General features: G+C 41.5%; 1 protein-coding gene across 1 annotated transcript; it reads right to left on the minus strand.

Moving 5' to 3' along the window:
• Positions 1 to 4,231: 4,231 nt before the first annotated feature.
• On the minus strand, positions 4,232 to 8,941 carry LOC310873803 (caspase-3-like; the record flags this gene model as incomplete). Its single annotated transcript, XM_083786354.1, has 5 exons — positions 8,845 to 8,941; positions 7,939 to 8,067; positions 7,031 to 7,206; positions 5,639 to 5,774; positions 4,232 to 4,491 (listed from the first exon to the last, which is right to left on the minus strand). Exons 1-5 carry the CDS (start codon positions 8,906 to 8,908, stop codon positions 4,232 to 4,234), a joined length of 765 nt encoding a protein of 254 aa, XP_083642480.1. The 5' UTR covers positions 8,909 to 8,941.
• Between the last annotated feature and the right edge of the window lie 3,100 nt (positions 8,942 to 12,041).

Below are 12,041 nucleotides of genomic sequence, written 5' to 3' on the forward strand. Positions count from 1 at the left end.
ATGATTATGGTGATTATGCAAATAATTATTGCGATTATCTGCTAATTATTGTGATTAGGCAATTATGTGATAATTGTGACAGGCCTATAGTAATGTGTGTACCAGGCTAATTTATTTATGATGTAATGTATATGTGCGTGCGTGCGTGCCTGCGTGCGTGTGTGCCTGCGTGCGTGCGTGTGTGCATGTTGTGACTGGCTGCTTCCATCCACTCACCTCTCTACTTCCTCTACTTGTGTCGCCTAGGTTACCACTGTACACAAACATCTCCCTCAGGGACATCTATACTGTATCTATACTTCTATAGCCTATACATGCAGATAGATCAGGGACATACTGTAGGCCTACTGTATCTATAGCCTATACATGCAGATAGATCAGGGACATACTGTACTGTATCTATAGCCTATACATGCAGATAGATCAGGGACATACTGTACTGTATCTATAGCCTATACATGCAGATAGATCAGGGACATACTGTACTGTATCTATAGCCTATACATGCAGATAGATCAGGGACATACTGTAGGCCTACTGTATCTATAGCCTATACATGCAGATAGATCAGGGACATACTGTAGGCCTACTGTATCTATAGCCTATACATGCAGATAGATCAGGGACATACTGTACTGTATCTATAGCCTATACATGCAGATAGATCAGGGACATACTGTACTGTATCTATAGCCTATACATGCAGATAGATCAGGGACATACTGTACTGTATCTATAGCCTATACATGCAGATAGATCAGGGACATACTGTACTGTATCTATAGCCTATACATGCAGATAGATCAGGGACATACTGTACTGTATCTATAGCCTATACATGCAGATAGATCAGGGACATACTGTACTGTATCTATAGCCTATACATGCAGATAGATCAGGGACATACTGTACTGTATCTATAGCCTATACATGCAGATAGATCAGGGACATACTGTACTGTATCTATAGCCTATACATGCAGATAGATCAGGGACATACTGTACTGTATCTATAGCCTATACATGCAGATAGATGGCACCACAAGACCCTACTGGGGTAAGAAGCTAAACTAAGTCAAATCAAGGCATATGAAATAAAAGATACAACTAAGAAAACAAATTCCTAAAAAGGTACGTTTTTGATTGATTGATTGATTGATTGATTGATTGATTGATTGACCGTCTCTCTGGAATGCCCTGCCCCAGAGATCAGGCTTGCCGAGCCTGTGCCCCGTTTTAAATCACTCCTTAAGACTCATTTTTACAAAGCTGCATTCAACCCCCTACCCATGTGATCTGTGATCTTTTATTGATTGTTGTTGTTGTGATTTTGTGCATTATGTATAATATGTATAATAATGTATTTTATTCTATTGTGTGCCTCCTTGCTATGTCTTACTCTTTACATATGTTTCTCTGTTAAAGCACTTTGTGACTGGTTCTTAAAAGGTGCTATACAAATAAAGCTTTATTATTATTGTTATTATTATTATTTACCTTATGGAGCCATCATCTCATTCAACATTGTTCACGACTTTTGAAGTTCATCCAAGCTGTTTCTACATCCTTCATAGCAGGTGAAGAAACTCACACACTTAGATAGATAGATGGATAGTTAGTTGATAGTTGATAGTAGATAAACTGAAATAACATTGGAATGTAGTAGGCCTGCACCAGAGGCAGGAAACAAGATGGGAGTCAGATTTGAACTCTGATGCTGATTATTTGGAAGCCTGGGCCATGTACATAAACTGAGTGGCCTATATTATATAGCTGGCATGACAAAGAGCAAAGCCAAACAACTTGCCATGCAATTATACTGCTCTGTTTCAGCTGTAAGCAATCTAGAATGCAGACTTGGTTTACATTAACAGTGACTTATTGTTCATTTTTGTCCAATCCCTGTTTTCTTTGTTGCACTATGGATTTGACATCCTGTAAAATATGATATGTCAATTATATGTTAGCTAATTATTATCAGTAATCTTGTCATGGATAATTAATCAGGTGTACATAATCAGGTATTTCAATTATGTTATTTGCAAATTCAATATATTCATATTTCGTTGTTTACAAATGATGTTCTATTAATGATTTTAATGTTTACTGTTGTTTTCCTTTGCCCTCCTCCGCTTTGTCTCCTAATCTAGAGAGATCGACAGCCAAGGTCAAAGGTCAACAAAAGCTGAGCCACCAGCCACATGGTCACATGCTATATGCAGATCTGTAATGTTATTACAATATGGCACTCCATAATGTAATGGGCCCCGGGACCCAGGGGTGGTCTTTTAGATGGGTCCCAGGGCATCGGCGGATCTAGAAATTATGGGCCCCTGCCCCCCCCCCCCCCCCCCCCCCCCCCCGGAGCTTTCTTTTTTTCTTTACATGTTTAGCTATCATTTTAAAACAATATTACGGGTTGTGACCTTCCACAGGCCCCCCTTTTGAGATGCCGACCAACTAAAAAAAAAGAATAACACTGTACATCTGCATAGTATAACTATAGTATGTATTGAAACTATGAAACAAGAAGAGATTGTCATGTAAGGAATGAGTGTCGGGCGTGTGTGTGTGTGTGTGTGTGTGTGTGTGTGTGTGTGTGTGTGTGTGTTGTTGCAAAGTGGGAGAGAGATGGAATTTGGAAATGTCTCTCTGGAGATCCATTGCCCCCAACAGGCCATTTTAATGTACTGTACCATTTGGCACCGTTTACTTTATCAACGACACCGTCCATGTAAACACTCATTCAGAATGACCATTTCCCATGGGAACTCGCAGCAAAAAACATTACTTCCGAAGTATTTTATTCCGAAGTATTTATTCGGAATGATCAGCCTGCATGTACAGTAACCACGGCCACTGACTCTGTTTGACCAGAATGGAACAGAGCCTTCATTAGTATCATTAATGACTCTGTTTGACCAGAATGGAACAGAGCCTTCATTAGTATCATTAATGACTGTTTGACCAGAATGGAACAGAGCCTTCATTAGTATCATTAATGACTCTGTTTGACCAGAATGGAACAGAGCCTTCATTAGTATCATTAATGACTCTGTTTGACCAGAATGGAACAGAGCCTTCATTAGTATCATTAATGACTCTGTTTGACCAGAATGGAACAGAGCCTTCATTAGTATCATTAATGACTCTGTTTGACCAGAATGGAACAGAGCCTTCATTAGTATCATTAATGACTCTGTTTGACCAGAATGGAACAGAGCCTTCATTAGTATCATTAATGACTCTGTTTGACCAGAATGGAACAGAGCCTTCATTAGTATCATTAATGACTGTTTGACCAGAATGGAACAGAGCCTTCATTAGTATCATTAATGACTCTGTTTGACCAGAATGGAACAGAGCCTTCATTAGTATCATTAATGACTCTGTTTGACCATAATGGAACAGAGCCTTCATTAGTATCATTAATGACTCTGTTTGACCAGAATGGAACAGAGGCTTCATTAGTATCATTAATGACTCCGTTTGACCAGAATGGAACAGAGCCTTCATTAGTATCATTAACCGCATGGTAAACCGATAATTATGGTCAATGTCTTGCAGATATGCTGTTGTGGGAGAGTGGACACTAGTCACAAAGTCAAAGGGACATTTTGATTTGCATAGGTTGTTAATGGTTTGATCACATATTATGCTAATTACTCAAATTGCTCAACATGCAACTCTTAGCAACCAAGCTTAATCTCATCTGCTAAGCCTGTAGATGACATTTTAATCAAAGGTTTGGTCTGGGTCTAACATGGGACCTATGGGGGCTTCCAGTAAATTAAATAAAAGTAAATAAATGAAGAAAAAAAGTTTCTTATAGCTGAACTTGGTGACCATTGTTCTCTGTAGATCCACTTATGATGTCTTGTGAAAGTGTCGACAGCACAGATGTTTGTGGAATTACCACATCGTGGTCAGTATCATGGTCATCTCTCCTATTCAGATTCAAACAACTTTATTGATCTCCGCAAAGAGCAATTCATTTGCAATCCATATACACAACACATTAAGGTAGTCATTATGTCAGACACAGGTATCGTATCAATAAAAGGAAAAGAGCAGCAGCAGTACATTAAACATCTAGTTATAGCTTAGGGGTCCTGGGGGTACTGGGGTTGATCTTGGTGGTCCTGGAGGTACTGGGGTTGAGCTTGGGGGTCCTGAAGGTACTGGGGTTGAGCTTCGGGGTCCTGGGGCTGAGCTTGGGGGTCCTGGGGGTACTAGGGTTGATCTTGGGGGTCCTGGAGGTACTGGGAGGGAAAGTAGAGCTCCTTGGTCAGCATGCAGACGATGCACGGCATCTGCTTCTGGCCATTGTAGCCCGGCAGGGTGGAGTTGGACTCGAAGTCCAGCGCGACCTTGCTGTTGACCCGGATCATGATCCGCATCAGCTCCAGCTCCTTGCTGTGGCGCTGGAGCATCTCGCACAGAGCCTGCATGAACCACGAGCCGCACGCCATGTTCCTCCACGAGTAGTAGCCTGGAGGGTGGAATGAAACGTGTACGGCTTCAGAAGCAGTGTTGATTTCGTCGACTAAAACTAAGATGAAAAATGTTTGGCGACCTTTTTTTCACTGACGGAAACTAAATGGAAACTAAGCTATGATGACTAAAACTAAGACTAAATATACTGACAATTCCATCAACAAATAAAAACTAGACGAAAATGTTAGGAAGGGACTAGTGGACAAGAAATCCAGTGTAAGTCATTTTACAATTAGTTGCGTGCTGAAAATAGCCGATCTACAATATCACAACACGTTGCGCTAGATCAGCTATTTTCAGCATCAGGGCCTGCCAAAATACATTTTGTTCGACTAAATCAACTGTAGATTTAGTCGACTGAAATCTTATGATATTTAGTCGACTAAAACTAGACTAAACATTCCAGGTGACTAAAATGTGACTGGAACTAAATGAAAACTATTCAAGAGACTATGACTAAAATCTAACACTGTTCAGAACACTGTGGCTTTTGGTTGACGGAGGAAAGGCCTATTCGTTCATACCCTAGTATTAGGTGATAAGGTGACCTATTCGTTCATACCCCAGTATTAGGTGATACGGTGACCTCCTATTCATTCATACCCCAGTATTAGGTGATAAGGTGACCTCCTATTCATTCATACCCCAGTATTAGGTGATAAGGTGACCTCCTATTCATTCATACCCCAGTATTAGGTGATAAGGTGACCTCCTATTCGTTCATACCCCAGTATTAGGTGATAAGGTGACCTCCTATTCATTCATACGCCAGTATTAGGTGATAAGGTGACGTCCCTATTCGTTCATACCCCAGTATTAGGTGATAAGGTGACCTCCTATTCATTCATACCCCAGTATTAGGTGATACGGTGACCTCCTATTCATTCATACCCCAGTATTAGGTGATAAGGTGACCTCCTATTCATTCATACCCCAGTATTAGGTGATACGGTGACCTCCTATTCATTCATACCCCAGTATTAGGTGATAAGGTGACCTCCTATTCGTTCATACCCCAGTATTAGGTGATACGGTGACCTCCTATTCATTCATATCCCAGTATTAGGTGATACGGTGACCTCCTATTCATTCATACCCCAGTATTAGGTGATAAGGTGACCTCCTATTGTCACATGACTTACCTGGTGCAGTACAGTAAGCGTACAGGAAGTCCGCCTCCACGGGAATCCTGCATTGTTCTGACTGGACTGGGGCAATGTCTGTCTCAATGCAACTGTCTGTCTCAATGCCAGGGTCCAGGTCTGTACCACGTTCCGCCTGGTACAGACATATATAATAAATAATAAATACAACTTTATTTGTATAGCACCTTTCATGACATGAAATGCAGCTCAAAGTGCTTTACAGAGCAATGGAGAAAGAAAGAAAAGAAAAGCAAGGCATAAAACAAATTTAAAGATCAATTAAAAGCAAGGGTGTAGAAGTGGGTCTTGAGCTGTGCTTTAAAAATGTCTACAGAGGCTGCCTGTCGAAGGCAGGCTACAGTGGGAGTTTTTTCCACGCCGTCGGCCCGTAGAAGCAGAAAGCTGCTTCACCACCAGGCTTGGCTCAGTGTCTCTGAATGTATTGATGAATTGAGCGATAGGACGATGGGCCCTATTGTAAACAAGTGTAATGCCGTTATAGAGGGTATATGCACATGCTTAAAGTGTATGGCACATCGAGTGGCAAATCGAGTGGCAAAGCAACATGCAAAGTGAGTTTAACATCATTTAACGTTGTTTAATTCAATCAGACAGGACTTTTCTGTTTGGATTTATGGGCTGTCGAGGCCAGGAAGTAGTTTTTTGCCACTCAGTAGGCGTTCCTGCATAACTTCCTGGTTTGATGATGATGTCACACGCATACCCTCTATAGTGTTGTCCACTCGAACAGTTTTTGTATTGAGTTGTGCTTGAAATGTAATGTAATTCTGCAAACTGTTAATCAATCAATCAATGCCCCTGCCGGTGGATGCGGCGGGTTGCTGGTTTGGTATGGTGGACCCCAGAGATGTCATGGAGTCTTGGATGAACTTTGTTCATTGTCACGCTAATGACAGGCTCGGGTGCCACATGTGCCGGGCCGGTGATTCGCTGCACTTACTGGTAGACATTGCCTTTTGTTTCTGATGGTATAAACGGATTGTAACACCCAGTCCCATTCAGGTATGCGGTTAGGCGCAAGCTTGGCTCAGGGAATAATAACATCATATGCTGTTTGTAAAACTGTGTGTAACACCCGGGATTCAAACTCGAGCCTCCCGCGTGAAAGTCCAACATCTTAACCACTAGACTCTGAGGGGCTCTGCTTCCCTCACCTCCTTTTTGACCTCCTCCCACGGGGAAACCCGATCCGGGTCACGGCACCAATGTAACCCGGGATTTGAACTCGGGCCTACCGGGTGAACATCTTAACCACTAGACCAAAGGGATATCCCTCTGGACCGGCGGAGATATTAGACTTTTGAGGCCATCAGGCAGAGGCTCTGAGCCACTCTGCTACATGTGCGTGCGTCCATATGTGTGACTGACCTGTATGAAGAAGAGCTTGGGTTTCCCCACCAGACTCGGACAGCGGTCTCCTCTGAACATTTCCGTCAGTGTTTTCAGCTCTACGTAGTTATCCGTTCCGTAGATCTTCTCCTCTTCTCCGTGGCTCAGCATCACGCACACAAACGACGCACAGCGACTGTGGTCCTCCTGGGATACTGTGGAGGAGAGGAACGGAGGAGACACAGACATTGTTTAAAGGTATATTCAGTGATTTCACTCAAAAAACCTTAGGTTTCGTTTTTGGCTGGGACCTAAGCCTTTCATCCAATCAGGATAGAGAGCCAAAAACGAAACCTAAGGTTTTTTGACCCCCAGGGGCTAACTGGGGACAGGGAGGAACTCCTTATATGGTCAGCACACTCTATAGTAGAGAGGATTATCACAACAAAGCAAAAAAATAAGTGATATTTGTAATTAAGTGAAATCACTGAATATACCTTTAACGTCCAGACCTTTGATTTCCAGCTATATTTTAGACTGGTCTTGGGGTAGACAATTTACTAGGGATTGTTAGGCTAAATTTGTATCAACCCCAAGTCTTTATTAAATACCACTAAAAGATTATACTTTTCTATTAGTTGGTGGGAAAATGGGACAATACTATACAATACACATACAATATGGCAGAACTGGTTTTGCTTGTATTGCTTAAACGTGTGACTGTGTGCAATTTCCCTAATGTTTTTAGTTTCCAAGTGCTTTTAAGTGGTTGATGTAAGGAGAAAGAATAAGTTCCTACAGGCCTCCTGTAGTAACTCTGAGGACCACCTGTTGAAGACCCATGGAAGAGGGTTTCTTATCTGTGAAACTGTGATTATGGGCCTACAAATTACGGGCAGGGCAGCTTGCACCGTCTGTTAAATATGTAATAATAGTAAACAACATACTTTTGTATAAGAGGTCTTGCATCTGGAGTACAGTCTGGTCGTTGGCCACTTTGGTCTTGTAGCCGAGCCCAGCGAAGGTCTTAAAGGCAGCGGCCGCGTCAACCTCTGTGCCGTTACGGACCATCATCCCTGTACGCATGCAGACACACAGACACACACACACACACACACACACACACACACACACACACACACACACACACACACACACACACACACACACACACACACACACACACACACAATAAAGCATTCTGACATGAAGTAATGAAGAATGACAGAGCTATAAACACTTAAAAATTACATATTTCAACTGATGTTGTCTGTCCATAGGCTTCGGCTATACATAACCTTATTGTAGCCTAATTATCATTAGACTACTCAGAGCAATAACCCACCTATCTCCCAGACTCCCTCCCCGGTCACTTATCAGTTTGAATGAATGTCAAGTTATGTGCAGGATGTAATTTGGCTGTAAATTACTAAATTGTTTAGAAAACTATCTCTCACACTTGCCAGTGTGTCAGTGATCACCCTCCCCTGTGCCAATGTTGGCCTGAGGTTGCCTATCCCTAATATAAAGGACTTGTTTCATTATCCAAGTATATAACTATATAATATAATAATAATAAGACTGTGTGTTCGCACATATAAAATGCCTTTAGTTTCAGCCTTCAGCCACGACTATGACAGCCAGGGCATATTGCTGCATATTGTATATGTTTTATATGGCACTTTTTATGGTTTTGTTTACCGTAAACCGATGCCCTATGTCATCATACAAGAGTGTAACGTGTCGAGTCTAGAACTGACAACCAATTTTGAAACCAATAACAAAAAATAAAACTAAAAACTAAACTAAAACTAAATGTTTTAGTTGTGTCATTTAGTTGACATAATTATTACCCGTGTTCCTGTGGAAGTTCTTGTTGTTGATGATGATGCAGGTGCCCATGCTGGGGTAGTCCATGTTGTAGCGGTACGGCTCTGAGGACACGGCAGCAGCAGCTGTCGTGTTGCTGCCCGTACCGGCCTTGCGTGGCTGGGGGTCCTTATCCCTGTGACACAAGTTTTAACCATTTATTCATGTCCACATATACAGTAGGAGAGCACAGACTGACCTAAATATTAAATGTACAGTTGTACATTTAATATATGTCTGTGTCATGACACAATAGGCATGTCACTCAGGTACTCCATGGATATAAAGTAACAACGTCTCTCTCTGCCAATGGAGGGTATTGGCATGCATAAAGTGAGTCTCTCTCTGCCAATGGAGGGTATTGGCATGCATAAAGTGAGTGGCAAAGCCAGTTTCAAAGTGACTTTAAGGTTGTTTATGGGCTGTCAAGGCCATAAAGTTTTATAGTTTTGTGACACTCAGTAGGCACTAACTTCCGGGTATGGTGATGATGTGAGATGTCACATGCATAGTTTTACCCTCAATAATGGAGAGAGACAGGACAGGACTTAAAATACCTGCCTAATTACAGTTCCTGCATACTCCCCCCCCTACCTATCTAGCAACATACCAACATGCAATGGTGTGACACCATGACTGGTGTAGCATAGGGCTGGTATCTAGGTTTTGAGGTAGTGGATAATAATAATAATAAACAATAATAATAACCTCAACAAATAAGTGCATCTGTTGAATTGATTGTTGATTGTTTGTTTGCAGCATTGAAATTCTAAAGTAGGTGATCATTGTTGAATAATCTGTTATTCAGTGATAACTAGAAACTATTCTTGTTAAATCTTGAAACAGTGTTGATATCCTTTTAGCCTTAAAGACTGACTGTACCACGTGCTGTTCACATTTCTTACTAATACTAGTAAGTAAGTATATTCTAGCTACTCTAGCCAGTACAGCTATACCTGTATACAGTAATTGTGTGTGTGTGTGTGTGTGTGTGTGTGTAGTGCTGTACATTACAATATACATCACATCCACACACCGACGGTGGAGGACACCGACGGGCAAGGCACCAACCTGCTTAAGAGACATATTCCAATACCCAAAATCTTGGCCACTTACTCACTCACACTGAAATTGGTGACCTGCTAAAACTACAGACTTCAACCTGGTGGTATTCAGGCCGCGTATTTAAAGAGAATAGTTGTGTGAAGGCCACAAGATGGTCACATATTTCGGCAGGTCACCAATTACACCATAACACTGCCATGCTCGAGTGATCGAGTGTGAGTGACCGAGATTTTGGGTATTGGAATTTGGCTTAGGGGTTCAGACAGAGTCTTAGGGGTTCAGACAGAGTCTTTAGGGGTTCAGACAGAGTCTTAGGGGTTCAGACAGAGTCTTGCTCAAGGACACTTTGACATTTTGCCAGGAGGAGCCAGGAATTGATCCTGGATTCCAAGATGGCCACTGTACCTCTTAAACCACTTTGAGAATCCTAAGGCGTCGACTTCATCCCCGTTGTTTCCTGTATCTGCGTCACAGTCAGACGACATGACGATCCTACGTACGACGCTCTGCCAATGAACTGTGGAGGAAATGTAAACATGGCCGGCGGTTAAAACAATGACAGGCTGAGCCTTATTCATCTGTTGTTGATAAGCAGACATTTTGCGTTGGCTATGTTGGTTATCTGCAGCCTCCCAAGCTGTAGATTCTGAACATTAATTTCTTGTATTGAAGATATATATACGTATTTGTGGCACAAAAGTGGGAAATAAAAACAAAAATGATATAAACATTATATATCGGTATCAGTATCAGCTATAGGCAAAACTGTTATTTTAAACATTGGTGTATCGGCCAAGAATTTCCATATTGGTGCATCTCTACAATGAACTGTACCCTATAGTAGCCCATGCTGAACAAATACTTTGAAGAATAGCTCAACTGAAAGTGCAAGTAAACCGAGATAATATCAACATACTGTGCAGTACATGTGTCTGACTCCCCTCTGTATAGGCTATGCATCATGCATGACGTGTAGTTAGGCTAATATCTAGCCCTAGCATGGCTGAGATATTAAATACAAATGTATTATTATTACTACATACAAATTATCAAATTTGTGAGACATTTTAGGGACTTTTACATTGATTACATGACCAAATAGGATGATATACCTACAAGTTGTAGGCCAATCTTATTTTGTTATGTAACACATGTATACAGAAGATCTTGATATTCCAGTTGTAGGTTCAAGGTTGTAGCATGTTACTTCTTGTGTACAGGTACAGTAAAACTTATTTTTGTTTGGCTAAATAAGCAGCCACAATTATACACTGCCATTATGTTGGAAATGTAATGTTCAATAAACATTTGTTTTTGTTATCTTTAAAGAAATATATCTTAAAAAAAGAAAAGAAAAAAGACACCACTTCACTACAACAATGACAGATTAATTTAAAGCATGATATAAAACCCATGTCAGCCTCATTGTAAATATTCTATACATTGCTGTTGCGCCCCGGACCGGAGTTGGTGTCGCTCGCACTGAAAAGAGCCGATATACAAGCGTTGTGAGCTTGTAGATCGGCTCTTTTCGTGTTAAGGGCGTAAAGTGTGGAAGTTTTCCTCTTCCTACTTCCTAGAAGTAGTTAGTTATGGTTATAGCAATCACACATGCGTCCATGGTAACATTCATCCACAAAGTATAAAGAAAATAAAACATTACAAAATATACATTTACTGTCGTGCAGCAACTGGCATTGATTTAACTAGAAATACTTTAAGAACTTATGAGGGAAAAACCAACCTACCGTTGTTGTTGACGAGTTGTTGACTGGGACAGCAGAGATAATAAAGTTCCTCTGACTACTACTAGGACTACTACTAGGACTACTACTACTTGCATCTTAGCTGTGATTGGCCAGTTGTTGGCATACCTGGAAACAAAGTCATCATGGAAACAGGGAGGTGGCGGGGGGGGTGTTAAACCGGTATCAACCTGTGGAACCTGTGTGACCTTAACCTTTGGACAGGGCAGGGGTGGGTGGGTGAGTTGGGGGTGAGTTGAGGTGGGGTGGAGAAGTACTCGGATTGATATTTAGAGTGAAACTACAGGTTTCGCCAGCTGCGAAATCTGTGTAAAAGAATACTCTCTGTTACAAGAGGTAAAAGGCCTGTG

Source organism: Protomyctophum parallelum (genome assembly GCF_964188405.1).
Source record: "Protomyctophum parallelum genome assembly, chromosome: 16".
NCBI classification, from domain to species: Eukaryota; Metazoa; Chordata; class Actinopteri; order Myctophiformes; family Myctophidae; genus Protomyctophum; species Protomyctophum parallelum.